Below are 20008 nucleotides of genomic sequence, written 5' to 3' on the forward strand. Positions count from 1 at the left end.
GTTCCTTACATTGTGTTTAAGATCAGTAATAAAGCAGTGATCAATCTATCTACAGAAGAGAGTAGAGATTTCTAAGTACACCTCCTCATTTCCATTTCCACACTATGCTCAGACATCATTGTTTCACTTATAAGCAATTCCTGTCCTCAGCTTTCCATGTGTAGTAACATTTCCTGTGTTGTTCATTTTTTTAAATGTTAATGAGAAGGATTTCAGATATTTTTTAAAAATTGATATTGCCAGCATTTGTTACAGAGCTAAGATAACTATACCTACAGGTTAGGAGTCATTTCAAAGCAGAACACTTTCATGGATGATTCTGTTCTTTGAGAGCTGGGGTCCCAGGAGTGTATCTGTGCATGCTCCTAGGGCAAATTTCAAATGCCTGAAGGCACAGAGGCAGTAGCTGAAAAGAAGAAAGTGTACGGAACCTTGATGATGACTGTGATAATGATTGAGAGGAAGAGGAGAAGAGGACATTGATGGTGGTGGTGGCTGTGATATCAGCTAACATGACTGTGCACTTACTATGTTTTGAGCACCATGTCAAGTGTGGTTTGTACATTCAGGCTGAATCTCCCCTGCAGTTTCTACACAGGCCCATCACTTTTGTAGGTAGTACTGAGCCAACAGAGTGGTCTAGATTAAAATCACCCTCTGCCCTTCTTGCCCTTGAGGCAAAAGAAACAACCAGAAGATACAAAGCAAGCACTGTGGAAATTTAAACAAATAAAAAAACGGAGCTTAAAATTGCACGGGGATGACCTGGAGGGAGGATATGGGGAAGAGGGAGGTGGGAGGGGGGTTCAAGAGGGGGAACACATGTACACCCGGGGCAGATGCATGTCAATGTATAGCAAGCCAACCAATATATTAATGTAAAGTAGTTTGCCTCCAATAAAAAAAAATTGCCAAGTTCCAGCCAGACTGGCTAGACCCTGGATGATATTAAGTTGCATGCATTTTCTGAGTTCTTTGAATTTAACACGTGCATCTAACAAAAATCTCACTCCTTCTTCCTGTTATCTAATTCTGATCCTCGCTGTCTCTGGGTGCTCAGAAAACTATTTCGTGATAATTCTTAAGTCTGAGTTATTTTATTTTCTATAAGACTGAATGTAACACAATTATAATTTTTTAAATATGCCTTATAAACATGTTTGTTGAGTCTAACACGGTATTTCTCTGGTTATTTTATTCCTGATGCTTTGTTACAGTATCAGATTGTTTCATGTACTACTTCATGCTGAATAAATATTAGAGAGATTAATCTTTGTTCTCAGGCCTGCTTCCTATTTTAATCTAGAGGAAAAGCTCAGTTTGTATTTATAAGTTTTAATTATGAATTATGGTACTAAACACATACAAGAGAAATATTGGGTCAAATTTCTTATCTTAGATAAATCACGTCAATTTCCAAGTTAACAGCTTTTGTTTTCACTTGAAGAAGTTGAGGAGTAGGGTGACAGAAGACAGTGTTAGCGAATAACCATACAGTAACCATGACCAACTTAGTGACTAAACACACACACACACAACCATGCCTGCTGCTCGTGCTGCTGATCAACCTGTCTGCATGCTCATCTTTCTTTCTTAGGTGGTTGCCTATCACTATTGCCAAGCAGATAACGCCTACACCTGCCTGGTGCCTGAGTTCGTCCACAACGTTGCTGCCCTGCTCTGCCGCTCCCCTCAGCTGGCAGCCTATCGGGAGCAGCTTCTCCGGGAGCCTCACCTCCAGAGCATGCTGAGCCTTCGGTCCTGTGTTCAAGACCCCATGGCCTCCTTCCGGAGGGGAGTGCTAGAGCCCCTGGAGAATCTCCACAAAGGTACAGTTGAGGTGCAGAGCAGGTGGAAGGTGGATGCTCTGGAGCCTAAGTTCACCTGGGGGCTTGTTATACAAATGATTATTTTTACCACACTGCAAAAACTTAAATGTTCCTACAGGATACAGTTAACAAATAAAAGGTTTTACTCAGGGAAAAAAAAAATAAGAAATTCCTCCAGGAATTGGTACTTCCTTCTCTCTTTGTAAAAATTCTCATTCTTATTTCCAAATATAATGCATTCTTCTTGAACTAAAGATAGTTGAGCTTCCAGTCCTTTCTGTGGAGTTCAAATAGATCACTAAAGCCATGGCTCCCTCTCCATTCCATGGAGTTTCTATGGTTACAAACATCCTCAGTCTTTATATTTGCTTTTTTTTTATTACTCCACAGTCAGGTAAAATGAAAGGGTTATGTAACTATGTGTATGCAAAAAAAATTACTTAATCATCCACTGAAAGGTATTAAGATATTTTTAAGAATTAGGGGGAAGTGATCATGTCCACGCCTTTTCTTTGTTTTAACTCTGCAACTATGGTGATATTGTTTTTCAGTTGTGACCGACTCTTTGCAGCCCCATAGATTGCAGCACACCAGGCTTCCCTGTCCCTCACTATCTCCCGGAGTTTGCTCAAACTCATGTCCATTTTTTTGGTGATGCCGTCCAACTATCTCATTCTCTGTCACCCCCAACCTACTTTCTAGCCTTATGATCCACTTTTACCCTTATGAACCCTGTGTTTACATATAAACCAAAATATTCACAAATCCCTAAATACTTCCTTACATTTTCCTGCCTCCATACATCTGCTCATTGATTCCTTTTCTTGATATGCCTTCTCCTCACATCTCAGAATCCTACCAATCTTTCATGGACCACCTTAAATACCACCTTATGTCTTTCCAAATTGACATTAGGGTTTTTTTATATCTTACTTATGGTACTTCATATATTACTACATGTTTCATAGAACTTAAATTTTTGTTACTAACATTTATTGAACTTTTATTATATGTCATATACTTTGTGCTTTATAGGAATTAGTTGTTTCTGTACTTATTCCTTTGTCTGAATTGTATGCTGTTGAGGCTAAGAACTTATTCAGCTTTTATCCTTCATGGTGATTACCTCAACTATGAACGTAGCAAGCATTTCAGGACATAAATTTTAAACAAATAAGTGAAGATAGAAATTGATCCCATATAGGGGTACCTTGAGGGAAGGTCAGTGATACAGGGTATACATCTTAATGCTAATTTAAGGAGAATATTTAAATGCTTGCAGGCTCAGCACTAGATTCTCAACCGTAATTCACGTGCTTTATAATTTTGCTACTAGATATATTTGCTGCTCATTTAGGTCTCCACAACCAGCTTTAGATATCCCCATTGATAAATGTTCTCTGAGTGAATTTAATTATTCTATCAAATTACCATGTTCTTACCCTGAAAACAAAATCACCATCATGAGCAACAACTGGAAACAAAATTTGTAAAATAAATGAAATACTGAAAATTATTTGATTAATCCCAAAGAAGACTGGAAAGAAAAAACAGAATATATATATATTTAGTATGGAACAAGCAAAATGAAAGACTTAAATCAACTGTATCAGTAATTACATTAAATTTAAATGGACCAAATAATTCTGTTAAAAGGCAGAAACCATCAGACTGGATTATAAAAGTAAGACCCAGTAATATGCCATGTGCAGGAAAGTTTATTTAAAGACACAGATTCAAAGTGAAAGAATAGAAAAATATGTACCCTATAAACGTGGAGCATAAGAAAGCCAGAGTGAGTATACTCATGTGAGGAGGAGTGGACTTCAAGACAAGGAGTATTACCAGAGGAGCATTTAATAAACATAAAAGGACCAGTTCATCAAAAGATAAAATAATCCTAAATGTGCATGAACCTAATAGTGAAGTTTCAAAATACATGAATCAAAAACTAATAGAACTAAAGAACTAAATAGACAAATAATTATAGTTGGAGATTTTAACTTCTGTGTCTCAATAACTGTTAGAACAAATAGACAGAAAATTAGTAAGTATATAGAAGATTTTAACAACACTGTCAGCCAATTTGACCCAGTTGGCATTTATAGAACACTGTCAATAACTGCATAATACACATTCTTTTCAAGTGCACAAGGATTGTATCTGGGCCATAAAATAAGTCTGAATTCAAAAAACTAAAATCTTACAGAAAATGTTCTCTGAGATAATGAAATTTAATTAAAAATCAATACACAGAAAATCCTCAGATATTTAGGAATTTAGCAGTGCAGTTTTAAACAACCTATGAGACAAGAAAGAAACCACAAAGGAAATTATAAAAAATTCAAACTGAGTAGTAAAAAATCAATGATTAAGTTTATGAGTTAATAAACTAGATAAAAATGAGGAAAATAAACCCAAAGTAAGCACAAATAAATAATAAAAAGCAAGAGTGCAATCAGTGAAATAAAAAAATTTTTTTTTAGTATTTTAAAAAATTAAAGTTTATAGCAGTAAATTCAACAACTTAAATTGGGCAAATTCTATAAAAAACACAGCTTACACAAAAGTGACTCAAAAGGAAAGAAAAAAATCTGAATAGCTCTTATCTGCTTAATTTATAGCTCTTATCTATTTAAGTTCAAATGAAAACAAAACCTCTAAAAATAAAACTCCAGGCTCAAATGGTTTTATTAATGAGTTGTATCCAGCATTTAAAGAAGAAATAATATAAATCTTACATAAATGTTTTCAGAAAATAAAGGAGAAGAGAACATTTCTCAGTTTGTTTTATTAGACAAGCATACTACTGAAACCAACATTTGGTAAGGACCATACAAGAAAAGAAAATTACAGGCAAGAATTCCTCATGACCATAATAGCAAAATCTGGGGAAAAACAAAATAGCAAATTGATTAGTTCTACTTGATCAGGAATATAATGTTTAACATTTGAAAGTTAATTAGTGTGACTCATCATACTAGCAGAGTAAATGAGAAAATCTATGTCTTTATGTAAACATATATTTATAATTTCAATAAATGCAGAAAAAAATAATTCAATTAATAGTAAAAATGGTCTGCAAACTAGGAATAGAAGAAAACTTAGTCTCATAAAGGACGACTCCAAAACATATACAATGAAATAAAATACATTTCCCCTTTTATCAGGAGCTTGGTGACTTACTTTCAACATTCTTCAGTGGTCCAAACTAGCACAATTAAGAAAACAAACAAGCAAACAGTATGAAGATTGGAAAGGAAGAAGTAGAACTTGCTTTATTTGCTGATGTGCTTGTTTACTGGAACACTCTACGGACTCTACAAAAGAAAAGAAAAGCCTACTAGAATTAGTAAATGTAGAGCTACCATCGATATGGTCAATATGTGATATCTATTGTGTTTATTTTGGATGACATCACTGACCTGATGGACATGAGTTTGAGCAAGCTCCAGGAATTGGTGATGGAGTTGCAGCCTGCTGTGCTGCAGTCTATGGGGTCACAAAGAGTCGGACACAACTGAGCGACTGAACTGATCTGAATTGTGTTTATAAAGTAGCAGAAAACAGCTGAAAAGTGAAATTTAAAAAGTAGTGTGGCGGTTTTAAAACATGGCTGCAAATTCTTTGACATTCCTCCCATCCAGATTTAGAGTGTGTGTCTCCTTCCCTCGAATCTTAGCAAGCTTGTGACTGCTTCAACTAAGAAAATATGACAAAATGATGCTGTGTATAGTTGAGGCTAGGTTATAAATGGCCGTGCTGCTCCCATCTTGTTTACTGAAACACATGTTTTGGGGAGATGTATTGTCATGTCATGGGCTTCCCTGGTGGCTCAGTGGTAAAGAATCTGCCTGCTAATGCAGAAAATACAGGTTCAGTTCCTGGGTCAGGAAGATCCGCTGGAGAAGGAAATGACAACCTACTCCAATATTCTTGCTGGGAAATCCCATGGACAGAGGATCCTGGCGTGCCCATGAGGTCGCAAAAGAGTCAGACACAAGTTTTCCAGTTGACTGTTGTAGTCAATCAAGTCATTCTGGCCCTGATATCAGACATGTGGGTTTTTGTTGCAAATGATTCCATTTCCCAGCCATTTGAGTAATAGCTTTTTGATGCAACAGAAGATAACTGGAGCAAATACTATTTTCTATAGAATCAAAATGCTTAAGAATAACTCTAACAAAAGATGTGTCAAGAGTTCCACCGTGAGAACTATAAAACATGCAAAGCAAAATTAAAGAAGTTAGTAAATGGAAGAGGTTTGCCATGTTTGTAGATTGACGTTTTTCCCCAAATTGGTCTATAGATTCAACATAATCCCAATCAAAATCCCAGCAGGATTTTTTTTTATTTACAACTTTCAAAAATTCAAAGAACCATGAATAGCCAAAACAATCTTTAAAAAAAAAGAATTGGAAGATGAACAGCTATAGGCCAATAGTACCTGGTTTCAAGACTTATTATAAAGCTATAGAAATCATGACAGGTAGTAATGTGTTAGTAAATGTTCAACAATCAGCCCAGGGATAGGGGCCTGATTTGACCATAAAAAAACTTAACAGTCAGCTCTCATGAACCAACCTGAGCCAGCTCTAGCACTCCACTGATACAGTGGTATTCCCACAAGGAGAGATAAATAGATCAATGGTGGAACACAATGGAGAATCTAAAGATAAATCCACAATATGGAGTCAGTTGACCTTCAAAGATGCCAAGATAATTTGGAAAAAAGAATTTTTTGTCATCAAATGATGCTACAACAACTGGATACCAGTATGGGAAAAAATGAATCTCAATCCATATCTTGCATCATACACAAAAATTAACTTGAGATTGTATCCAAAATATAAAAGTGAAATCTCTAAAGCTAATAGAAAAAAACTTAGAATATCTTCACAACCTTGGGGTAGGTAAAGATTTCTTAGGTCCTAAAAATCATTAATCATGTAAGAAAAAATTAATAAATTGGACTTCGTCAAAATTTTAAATGTCTGCTCAACATAAGATTCTACTAAGAAAAAGGAAAAGAAAATCACAAAGGGGGAGAAAATAACTCACTCTCTGTGTGTGCACACTTGTGTGTTTGCGACATAGTGCTTATATCCATGATATTTAAAGAATTTCAGTAAGTTATTGAAGAAAGGATAAATCAGTTCTGAAATAGATAAAAGATTTAGGTGCTTCACAAAAGAAGATACATAAATAGCCTACCAGCACATAAAAAGGTGTTCACCATCATTAGTCATCAGGCAAATACAAATTAAAATCACAATGAGATACCACTTTACATCCACCACAATGGTTAAAATTTTAAAAGCTGAGCATCAAATGTTGGTGAGGTACACAACTAGAACCCTTACTTATCACTGGTGGGAGTTTAAAGTGGTACAACTACTTTGGAAAACTAGTTGGCCGTTCCTTATAAAGTTAAATATGAATCTGCCATATGACCAAGCAATTCTAATTCTTATAACCAAGCAGTTTCAAGCGAAATACATCTTGCTGCTGCTGCTGCTAAGCCACTTCAGTCGTGTCCGACTCTGTGTGACCCCATAGACGGAAGCCCACCAGGCTCCCTGGTCCCCGGGATTCTCCAGGCAAGAACACTGGAGTGGGTTGCCATTTCCTTCTCCAATGTGTGAAAGTGAAAAGTGAAACTGAAGTCGCTCAGTTGTGTCCGACCCTTAGCGACCCCACAGACTGCAGCCCACCAGGCTCCTCCATCCATGGGACCCCCCAGGCAAGAGCACTGGAGTGGCTTGCCATTGCCTTCTCCGGAAATACATCTTAGGTAAATGTATTTACCCAAAGAAATGAAAACATATATCTACAAAAAGACTCATGCAAGAATGTTTATATCAAAGATTATTCATAGTGGTTAAGAACTGAAAACACCCCAAAGATCCTTCAACAAAAGCATACATAAGCAAATTGCATATTCATTTGATGCATATTTAATGAATTCTTAATATGCTTCTTAGTAATAAAAGGAACAAATTAATAGTACACTCAACAATGTATTGATAGGTGAATCTCAAAAACTTTATGTTAATCATAAGAAGCAAGTATAGTCAATGGTGATGTGAATCAGAACAGTGGTGCCTATTGAGCACTGGACCTCTGGGGTAATGGAGATGTTCTGTCTTTGCTCAGGATGTTAGTTACAAGGGTATATGTGTTTGTCAGAACTCACCAGTGTGTATAGTTTAGATCTTCACAATGAATTGTATTAATTATATATAAATTTTTATCACAATACTTCTTAAAATAGGGAATTTTTTAAGGTAACTGGAGTTTTCTTCCCAGGAAGGTTCGGTAGAAACAGTTTCTATTTACATTCAGGAGCTACATATAAACTTATATATTTTTCTTTAAAAAATGAAAGTCAACATTTTTCACATTTCTTTAAGGTTCTACAAGTGTGGTGACTAAAACACAAACACAGATACATATAAAACAAATGGAAATGTTTCAAAGTTTCTTGATGAACTTTTGCTTTGGCCATCAAGATGAAATGAAAGGTGATACTTGTTTGTTATCACAACTAAAAGGAAGTGCACGTAAAGTGCAGCTTTTTTGAACAAAACATGTCTTATGTGAGCCTTTTCATTTTTGAGAATCCTTATATAATACACCAGTAATATTAATACAATAGAATCTCATGCACTAGGATCCAGTTTTGCCTTTAGTTCTAGCTGTCCCCTCTTCTCTTGCAGTCTCTTTAATTCTTATTTCTCTTAGGTATCTAGAGAGAGTCTTAGAACAGGACTACTAAGGAAGACAGTTCAAGTATTCATTAAGCATATATGTAAGTGAGGGCAGTGGGGTATCCCTGGTGAGTACATATGAATAGGGAATTTAAAACAAGGGTTAACGGGCTTCAGAGACCTTTCCAGGGACTTGTTGGCCAGAACAGTGGCTCCTAAGCATCGGTCCATTTAAAGTTTTCATTAGTCCATGACAAAATAAGAAAAAAGAAACAGCCTAGAATTTGTGTGGATATAAAACACAGATGTGGTTTTGCATAGACATATATGTAAAAGTTAGATAATATCTCTCCTGATGGTAAAATATTTTTTTTCTATGAAATAATGGTAGTAGTTGTACTGTACATGTTCTTACATGGCAAATTATGAAGCAGATCTTCATTGATCCCCAATTTTTTTAAAATTTTCATTGATAAAATCTTTTAAAAGCTACTGAGTCAGAGTATGTATTTAAATATACAAAGTTTGAGATGAGCAAGCATTCTTGTAAGTCTGGTTACATTTGAAAGGCAAAATCTAAAGATCACTAAGGTCTCACTTCTTAAATTTATAATTGAGAGACCTCATCATTTAGCAAAGAAAAGGAAATTTTTTAGGTTTGAATGAGTCACATTTTTTAAAAAAGAAATGATACATTGTCTACTCGTGGGATGAATATTATAGTCTACTGGGAATTTATGGAAATGAAAATTTAATTTTATTAGCATTTGAGTTATTTCATTCATTAAAATGTTCAGATGGTAATTTAGAGAATGTTCTTGATCTTGATGCTTGAAATGTTTTCCCAAAGAAAATTTCAACAGATGCATCACCAGCCTTTTTCTCCACTTGACGATCATGGCTTTCTTACGATGGAGCCTGGGTGAAGTTAAAGGAGGTCTGACAGAAGTGGTGGAGACAGTGGTGTGCTTGTAAATTTTAACAACCAGCTGTAGGAAGGAGAGCTTGTAACATTTGCAGTTAAGAGTTAGTTAGTCACTAAGAGTTAGCGACTAAACAACAACAAAGTGTATAAATAAATAGTCCCACTTGGACCAGTTTGAAGCTACCAGTTGCTTAACAACCAACTCCTGAAAATATTTCAGTGGATTCTCCTGAAGCAGCACAGGATGGCTCTAGCACACCGTGGGGTGGGGTTTGTGATGATACTCCCTAACTGAAGACGGCTGTAATGTATCTGTCAAGCAGAATGCAATAAAGACATGATTTTGCTTAAAGGAGCCAAGGTCCTCAAAATCAAGAACGTAAGGACCCCCCATTTGGTGGGTGAATTCCAATTTGTTCCAAGCAGCTCCTCTCTCTTCCTAAATTCTTTTTACTCCCTAAAGGAACAATGTATTTTCTTAGCTCTACATCATCTAGAATGACATTTCATTAATAATCATTGTTAATATAGAGCTGAAATCGATCATTTCTCTTCCTAACGTCACCAGATGAAAGTAATACTTGAAACTCTTCATAATTTGAGAACTGATTTATAGTACTTAAGCTATTGAAATTAAATTTCTTTATGTAAAGCTAGTACTTTAGAGGAGAAAGATAAAGGTGTATTAATCGTGCAAAAAATCTGCATACAATTTGAAACAAAAATATATAGAGTTTTGATTGGTTTTGACTCTTTCAAAGGCTAACAGAACCACTGTGGGACCAAAGTCCACAGACTTCCTTCCGTCCCCAGCTTCACATTCTTTTTCTTCCTCACATGTTTCCTGCTTCAGGCATCCCAGTGATTTCTCTCTTTCTTCCCCCCTGCTTTCCTTTTTTCAGAACCTGTAAGTTCAGTTTAGTCAGTCAGTCGTGTCTGACTCTTTGCAACCCCACAGACCGCAGCATACCAGGCTTTCCTGTCCATCACCAACTCCCAGAGCTTACTCAAATTCATGTCCATCAAGTTGGTGATGCCATCCAACCATCACACCCTCTGTCATCCCCTTCTCCTCCCACCTTCAATCTTTCCCAGCATCAGGGTCTTTTCCAATGAGTCAGCTCTTTGCATCAGGTGGCCAAAGTATTGGAGTTTCAACTTCAGCATCAGTCCTTCCAATGGATATTCAGGACTGATTTCCTTTAGGATGGACTGGTTGGATCTCCTAGCAGTCCAAGGAGTCTTCTCCAACACTGCAGTTCAAAAGTATCAGTTCTTCAGTGCCGAGCTTTCTTTATAGTTCAACTCTCACATTCATACAGGACTACTGAAAAAACCATAGCTTTGACTAGATGTACCTTTGTTGGCAAAGTAATCTGCTTTTTCATGTGCTGTCTAGGTTGGTCATAGCTTTTTTCCCAAGGAGCAAGTGTCTTTTAATTTCATGGCTGCAGTCAACATCTGCAGTGATTTTGGAGCCCCGAAATAAAGTCTCTCACTGTTTCCATTGTTTCCCCATCTATTTGCCATGAAGTTGGAGGGACTGATGCTAAAGCTGAAACTGCAATACTTTGGCCACCTCATGCGACGAGCTGACTCACTGGAAAAGACTCTGATGCTGGGAAAGGTTGGGGGCGGGAGGAGAAGGGGACGACCGAGAATGAGATGGCTGGATGGCATCACCGACTCTGTGGACATGAGTTTGAGTGTACTCCGGGAGTTGGTGATGGACAGGGAGGGCTGGCGTGCTGTGATTCATGGGGTCGCGGAGAGTCGGACACGACTGAGCGACTGAACTGAACTGAACTGAACTGATGGGACCGGATGCCATGATCTTAGTTTTCTGACTGTTGAGTTTTAAGCCAGCTTTTTCACTCTCCTCTTTCACTTTCATCAAGAGGCTCTTTAGTTCTTCTTCACTTTCTGCCATAAGGGTGGTGTCATCTGCATATCTGAGGTTATTGATATTTCCCCCTGCAATCTTGATTCCAGCTTGTGCTTCATCCAGCCCGGCATTTTGCGTGATGTACTCTGCATGTAAGTTAAATAAACAGGGTGACAATATACAGCCTGATGTACTCCTTTCCCAGTTTGGAACCAGTCTGTTGTTCCATGTCCAATTCTAACTGTTGCTTCTTGACCTGCATACAGATTTCTCAGGAAGCCTTCTGCTTTAGAACCTGTAAAGGTCCTGCTAACTAGGAACTTTAACTTGTTCTTTGCAATCCATTTATACTACAGTGTTCATTCAGCCTGGAGATTTTTTTAATCTCTAACTGTTCAATATTGTTTGAGAATCAGTAAGCATTTCATGGGAGTAGAAGCCTGAAATTTTACCAAGTCTTCTACAGTCCAGCCCTAAAGATAAACGGATTTTGTCAATTAGGATAGTATAGAGTCCAGGAGGGAAAAGGAAACAAAAGGGGCAGATATTTGTCTTTCCTACCTGACTCCTCCCCTGGGAAAATCACGTGAGGGTCTGATCCCATTGAAGCTGCTTCAGATGTAGTCTAGGAAGCTGCTAGTTCTGTAAGATCTCAGAATCCAGCCTGCCTACTGTAGGTCTGTCTATTGGTTGGGATTCCTTTACTCTGTCCCTTCATCTTTTCCATCCCACTGCATATTCACATATAATCCTGTATACTGCTTTGGACTTCAGATTAAACTTTTTATTTATCTGTTTATTTTTGGCAGTTGCCAGAGGAACGTGTGATATTGTTCTCTTTAAGACTGTCAGAAGGAGTGGAAAAAACATTCTTTTCCAGCTTTTAAGTGTGTGAGAAAAATGAATTTAGATGTGCAGATTCTCATACATGCAATGCTCAGACTGTCTCACAGCTGATAACATGGGAGAAATGTTGATGATACATGTGCTTTATAGATTATTTATGTGACAAACGTGTTCGTACCTGGTGAAAAACAAAATGAACTCACTAAATGAATTATCCCATGTCTTTATAATAAATTATGTGTCCTGAGCTTTCACTAAACACATGAGAGACCTTTTTAAATTTTTCCTTCCAAATAGATACCTGATCAAAGACCCAAAAAAAGCTCACTTATCTACTTGGTAATTATTTAGTAATTTGTTTCTTTCTGTCTCAGAGAGAAAAATTCCAGATGAAGATTTCATCATCTTAATTGATGGATTAAATGAAGCAGAATTTCACAAACCGGATTATGGGGATACAATTGTATCATTCCTGAGTAAAATGATTGGAAAATTTCCTTCCTGGCTCAAACTAATTGTAACAGTTAGGACCAGTTTACAGGTATGTGTTTGTTTCCTTTTGGACCCATAAATTATTTCCCTTGGAGAGTGCTTAAACTGAAAAAGTTTAGGTCCTTGTACCCTAATAGTGAGGTTTTCTAAATCACTGCATGTTTTAAAGCATTAGCAGGAGTAATTCCCGAAGAGAATATTTTGAGAGTAAGTGGTACAGTCTAGAGAGACCATTTTCAATATTTGACTGTCTTAGCTCAAATTCCCATTCCCATTGAGCTGGCTAAGTTTTAATAAAGTGTCCCTCAAAATATCATGAAAGAAAGTCCATTTTTCTAGGCTTTGTCCTGAGGATAGCAAAGCAAATAGATCCTCTCACATGTTTACTGTTTGACTTTTGTTTGATAAATTTTTATCATTTAATGCCAGGAAAAATCCAGTTCAGTGTACAGTGTAGAGTCAGATTTTCTAGTTCTTCCTTCTGTTTCTCAACTTTTCATAGCATGAAGATGGACTTTCTTCTGTGTATACCTTTTTCTAAATTGGCAGTATTCAGGCTTTATATTAAATTTACTACCCCTGGGAGATAATTTTTTTTAAATTACCTTCTTTGTTTACTCACTGATCACTCACATTATGGCCTGGAAGAATGATTAGGAATGTTGGAACTGAATCTGTAGACACATGGGCTAAAGGACAATGAAATGACTCCACCTTCTCTACTATTCACAGTATAGCTGAGTTGATATTTTCCATTCTTTACATATTCACACTTGGTTTGAAACAGGGTTTCTCAACTTTTTTTCCCCAAACCATAGCTTCTTTTGATGAACATTAAAATCTCGCATTGGGACTTCCCTGGTGGTCCAGTGGCTAAGACTCCACGTTCCCAATTCATGGGGGCCCAGGTTCACTCCCCTAGTCTGGGAACTAGTTCCCATATGCTGCAACTAAGAGTTCATCTGCCACAACTAAAGATCCCATGTGCTGCAGCAAAGGTCGAAGATCCCGAGTGATGGAACTAAGACCTGGCACAGCCAAATAAATAAATTTTTTAAATATAATAAAAACTAAAATAAAATCTCACATGTTATGCATCATCCCACTATTTTGAAGCAGTACCCTTATATCAGTAGTTAACACAGAAAATAGCCTCAATGCCCTCCTTTTCCCCTCTCTCAGGCACTTAGTATATTTCCTGTAGATTGACCGATTAAGGTCAATCTGCCTTCCTTGATCAGAAACTGTACTTCTAATCCTGACCATCAACTTGCAGATGTTCGTTATTAAGATCTCAAATTAATTTGAGTTAAATTAAAATGAATCAACATAAATGCATCTTTGTAACTAAAGGTTATGTAATCCACCATTATTGGTCAGTAGCTTGATTGTTAAAAGATGAAGGGTGAATAAAATTTCCAGGAAACACAGTCTGATTAATTTTACTAAATATACACTTAGGAGATATTATCTTTGCTTATACTTTTACATTATGCCATGTGCAGTCTCAAAAGATGCTTTAAGTGTGACTTGGTAGACCAGATGACTAACTTTTCAGTTGTGCCACAGAACAGGAAAAGTACTATATTCACAAAGTTGAAAAGTCAGTGTTTTCATAAATCAAGGCCAACAACTCATAACCTTTTTTTCTCTTTCTTTTTTAGTTTTTAAATTATGAAAGTATGATAATGCATGTACAGGAGACTTGGAAAATACAGAACAAGGTTGCATATAGTTCCACTATATATTACAATTATTTTAAGTAGCTAAATTAACCAGTAACTTTTTAAAATTATTTAGCTCTGACAATGAAATAATTCACAGATCTTTCAAATTGAACCCTCATAATTGATCATTCATTATTTCCACAAACAAGTATATCGAGTGTAAAAGCTTATTTCTAAGAGCTGAGAATAGGAAAGTGAGCAAGATGGACAATATCCCTGCCCTCATAAAGCTTATTTTCTAGTGAGGAACACAAATAATAAGACAAATTAGCATATGTTAAAATTTAGGCAGTGTCAGTGCTATGAAGACAGATATAACAGTGAAGAGATAAATGGGGATGACAGTTGTTTTACATAGAACAGATAGGAAAGGCCTCTCCAAGGAGCCTTGTAATGTGATGAAATCTGATTTACCTTTTTAAAAGATTTCTTTGGCTCCTGGCTATCTAGATAATAAAAGGTAGGGGATCAAGAATGGAAGCAGAAGTATAGGTGAAAGGTGATGGCTTAGACTAGAGTGGGAACAGCGGAGATCCTATGAAGTGGTCATATTTGGACTACATTTTGAAGAAGACGGTGATGGGCTGGATGTGGACGTAAGCAAAAGAAGAGGTTCAAGGATGAATTGTGGGGTTTTGATGAGCAATTGGGTAGATGCTGGTTTGAGGAAAAGATCTAGATAGTTCCCTCTCAGTGAAGATCCTGTGAAGTGGTCATATTTGGAATATATTTTGAAGAAGATGATGACGGGCTGGATGTGGATGTAAGCAAGAGAGGAGGTTCAGGGATGAATTGTGGGATTTTGGTGAGCAATTGAGTAGAGGCTGGTTTGAGGAAAAGATCTGGATAGTTCCTACTATTTGATGGTAGGGTCATAGTGATACTGTTTATCGACATGGGAAGGTTTGTGGTGGGGGGAAGTTTTTGTAGTTCTGATTTGGTCATAGTAAGTTTGTCTATGAAACATCCAAGTGGCAATGTTGAGTCAGTGGAGATATAAGAAGAGAGCCCAGGAGAAATGACCAAGCTGGGGATATAAAATCAGGCATCATTCATGTATAGACTATATTTAGAACCATGGGATCCAGCTATTCTAGGGAGTGAAGGTAGCCAGATAAGAGGAAGAATGGAGACGGGAGCCTTGGGTGGACCGAGAAATGAGACAGGAGCCAGCAGAAGAGGCTGGGTAGGAGTGGCCAGTGTGCTGAGGGGAATGTGCTGTGGAAGCAAGCTGCAGGAAGGGACTCGAGAAGCAAGACATGATCATCTGTATCAGAGACTGCTGAGAGGTTGAGGAGGATGAGAAATGAATCTCTATTATTTGGGAAGATGCAGATAACTGATCATCTTAACAAGGACCATTCCAGTGAAGTGATGAGATTGAAGCCTGATTGCAGCAAATGGAGGAGAGAATGGGAAGGGAAAAGTGAAATACAGTAAGCAGAGAAAACTTTTCTGTTAAGTTTTGCTAAACATGGGATCAAAGATAACGATAGTTAGAGGGAGGAATATGGAGTCCCATGTCTGTGTGATCAGGAGAGAAGAAGAAATTGCTGCAGGAGAGGGAATGTATACTTACAGGAACAGAGTCTATAAGCAGATAAGAAAAGATGGATTCCAGAGCAAGAGAGTCACCCCAAAGCCCTGTCATCTTCCCCCAATATAATTTTCAAGCAGATCACCAGGGTGCCAGGCTTCCCACTGTTAAAAGATTTTTCCTTTGGGCTGAGGCATCTCCAAAAGACCCCCATTAAAATAAAGTCATTTTATACTTAGGGCTGATTCACATTGTTGTATGGCAGAAACCAACACAACATTGTAAAGCAGTTATCCTCCAATTAAAAATAAATTTTAAAACAATTTTTTAAAATAATGAGGGATAGATAGTCAAATTCCATATGACGTTCTTTGAGTCTTGGCATTCTATTTTCTGTTTTAGGAGTGTTATTTAGAATATTGACCATTCAGTCGCTCCTAAAATACCCTTTATGAAGACTCATAAAAGTTATTTTAAGTCTCAATTTTAGGGAAAGTTGTGTCCCTTTTAGGCAACTAATAATGTTTTAATCCTTAGACACTAATACGTCGTCATATTTCCCTCTTTTCTTTGGCCACTCAGAAGTTCAGAATAAATTTGTGGACCTTGCAGTTTATCACAAGAGTTAGGGGAAACTGAAGGTCTTTCTGTCTCTCTGTCTGTCTCTCTCCATCTGTTTTAGGAAATTACCAAGCTGCTGCCTTTCCATAGGATTTTTTTGGATCGACTAGAAGAGAATGAAGCCATAGACCAGGACCTGCAGGCCTACATCCTGCACCGGATACATAGCAGCTCAGAGATCCAGAATAACATTTCTCTTAATGGCAAAATGGACAATACTACATTTGGCAAACTCAGTTCTCATCTCAAGACCCTCAGCCAAGGGTCCTATCTGTACCTGAAACTCACATTTGACCTTATAGAGAAAGGCTACCTAGTGTTAAAGAGCTCTAGCTACAAAGTAGTTCCTGTTTCGCTCTCTGAGGTTTATCTACTCCAGTGCAATATGAAGTTCCCAACCCAGTCTTCCTTTGACCGGGTGATGCCTCTCCTGAACGTGGCAGTGGCGTCTCTCCACCCACTGACTGATGAACATATCTTCCAAGCTATCAATGCTGGCAGCATTGAAGGCACACTAGAATGGGAGGATTTTCAGCAGAGAATGGAGAACCTCTCAATGTTCCTAATCAAGCGCAGAGACATGACTCGTATGTTTGTACACCCTTCTTTTCGAGAGTGGCTTATCTGGAGAGAAGAAGGCGAGAAGACCAAATTTCTCTGTGATCCCAGGTAAGCCATAGATCGGTAATTAGCAATTGTGAGCCTGTTTTGTATTTACTGCATGGAACGTGGGTATTGGAAGCAGTGAGAAGTGGTCTTCATGGAACATTTCACATAAAGGAGATATCACCTCTGTTTCTTCTTAACATAAGGCTATGATGACGTTAACTTGTTTTGTCACAATTTTACTTCCTTAAGACTCAAAATCTACATAGATGTTTAGAATGCTCCCTACATTCCTGTATTTTTCTAAATAATTTTCTCTGACCCCCGTTTCAGAGAAATGCCCTATAGGGATCACAGGCTATAATTTAACCTTTCAACAAACTTCCTCAGTGCTTTTCAGAAAGATTTGATACACTGTTCACCTCTTTGACTCAGAGCAGAATTCTTTTAAAATTGTGATTGCCCATTTAAAATCCAGGCCATTGTTAAAGTCACCAGCAACTGACCTCATTCGAGCCCAAGCTGGTCCTAAGATTTATGCTGGAAAATGGAATCTTAAACCTTATATCTGGAAAAGACTGGAAGAGATCAGCTCATCTAGCCACTCTGCCTTTAGATAAATTAAGTGTTATTATCCCCAGTTTACTATATAAAGGCCTTAAAATGCTGAATCACTTGCAAAAAAACATAAAGGGTAACAGGGGGGAGAAAGGAAGAGGGGTTGGAACAGGAATGAATGACAAGTGTATCATATGCACCGCTCCTCCCCAACCCCCACACCCATGGCAGATGTCACTGACTTACCCCCAGCACTCTTTCCCAACGTGCTTGACTGTGACTTAAGAATCTTTCTCAGTTCTACAGACCACACTCCATATGAGACTATTTCCCATCCTCTTGAGTAGAACCTAGATCTCTAGCATCCTAATGAGGTGTGCTTTCTCCTCCTCCACACACACACAGTTCTTTCAAAGAAAAGAATTATTCCTTTAATAAGCTGATGTTATCAAAAGCAGGTGTAGTCTTGATTTCCTAGAAACGAAGAAGACACCAACAACATAGCTGCCAAACGCAGAGCTTATTCTGACTCAGAAAGAAGATAGGCCACATTTGACTTCTTCTGTGACTCATCAGAGAGGCTGACCATCTTTGTTTTGGGGTTTTATTGTTACTCCTGGGGCATGTTCTTCACCCTTGTTAGAGACACCTGTGCTTGTGGGCACACTTCTCAGCCTACTTCCTGCCGACTCATTAGAAAATTAGCTCCAGATTCTGGTGATGATGTTAAGCCAGGCAGATTTCCTGCTATCTTCCGTAAGAGTTAAAACTTTTTAAAGAAACATTCTATAACGGAAAGAACATGAACTTTTGAGTCAGATTACCTGCTTAATAAGTCCCACCTTTTCTAGGAACTGTGTGACCTTTGGAAAATTATATAATGTTTCCAAGACAGTTTTCTTACCTACATAAAAGGAATAATAATTCCTAGAACTGTTGAGAATTAATTGAGGTCATGTAGTCTAATGTAGAGAGTACAAAGAGAGACAAAGTGATAGTTAAGAAGTGGATTTATTTAGAAAACAACACACTTCACAGACAGTGTGGGCCACCTCAGAAGGCGATAGTGGCCTCGAAATGTGGTTTGTTTAGTTTTTAAGGGCTGGATAATTCCTTAGGCTAATGAGAGGGAGGATCATTCCAACTATTTGGAGGAAGGGGTGGAGATTTCCAAGAACTAGGCCACCACCCACTTTTTGGTCTCTGATGGTCAGCCTTGGAACTGTCATGGCGCTTGTGGTTCTATCATTTAGCTTGCTGATGTGTTGCAGTGGGCAGTATCGAGGATTAAGGTCTAGTGGGAGTTGACTTGTCTGCCATCTCAGACCCATTTGGTTCTAATCAGTTTGTCATGTCCTCGGGCTGTGTCTTCTTTCAAAGATTGGGCCCTGCCCCTCTTCCCTCCTGTTTCACGTGCAGTAATAAACCTTTCAGGTTTACTTTAACTAAATCCCTGTGGCTAATTGGATAGGTTGCAACAGTCTTCTGCTATTAGTATTTGAGGGCACAAGATTTAAAATAAAGCAAAAAACTGGGTCTGAGTTCTCTATGAATTGTGTGTGATTCCCAAGAGGATTTTATTGTAAATCCCGCTAGTGCTGCTGCTGGTGTTAATACAGAGTTGGCAGTGACATATTTAAGAAAAAGAGACCAATCTAGAATTGCCTAATAAACACTGAAATCAGTTTCCAGAGGAACTTTGCTAGCTGATCTGCTCTCTCATCCTGAAACATCTCAGGGAATTGAAAACTGAGGTCCAAGGCAACCAGACTAACTCTGAATGAAGAATATCCTTACAACAGATAAAAACCCTCAGGCTCCCAAAGGAGAAAAGATGGTATTTATGCAGCCACATCATGGCTTTCCAGGCTTACCAGGCTTACCTTCTCAACATTGTTTATTAACTAGGATCATTTTGGCAAGAGGCTGATGCACTGGGACAAGAAGAGCAAACACTTCTAACTTCAAATGCTATGTAGTCTATTCCCTGGTGATTGAATAACACTCAGACTTCTGAGGGATCATCATATATCCCTTAATGGCAGAGAGTAAGCAGGACCAGGAGTTATCAAAAAAGCTTCCTCACTTGTTTCATCTCAGTTGGAATTCAGCCTTCTATGCAGCACTGTCTGGCACCAGCTTTGTTACTAAGTTGTTGATCTCAGAGCTTGAGGCCCCCTGGGTCAATGAGTTGGAAATTCACTAAGAATTTGATGTCACTGGCAAAGCCCAGTTTCTTTGTCTTTCAAAGAAACTGGCTATAATTGCTTTC

At 37.9% G+C, this 20008-nt stretch overlaps 1 protein-coding gene across 7 annotated transcripts in view; it reads left to right on the plus strand.

Annotated features, from left to right (window-relative positions):
* The window catches only part of TANC2 (tetratricopeptide repeat, ankyrin repeat and coiled-coil containing 2), a 369078-nt gene that overhangs the window by 294047 nt on the left and 55023 nt on the right, over positions 1–20008 (plus strand). For all 7 annotated transcript variants that reach the window (XM_088829199.1, XM_055408159.2, XM_088829197.1 and 4 more), the window contains 3 exons: positions 1598–1829; positions 12570–12736; positions 16634–17241. In XM_088829199.1, the coding sequence (XP_088685325.1) occupies positions 1598–1829; positions 12570–12736; positions 16634–17241 (1007 nt within the window). The remainder of the gene's footprint in view (positions 1–1597; positions 1830–12569; positions 12737–16633; positions 17242–20008) is intronic.

This window comes from Moschus berezovskii, chromosome 20, assembly GCF_049115385.1.
Source record: "Moschus berezovskii isolate FMDL1 chromosome 20, NW_MosBer_1.0, whole genome shotgun sequence".
In the NCBI taxonomy this organism is placed as follows: domain Eukaryota; kingdom Metazoa; phylum Chordata; class Mammalia; order Artiodactyla; family Moschidae; genus Moschus; species Moschus berezovskii.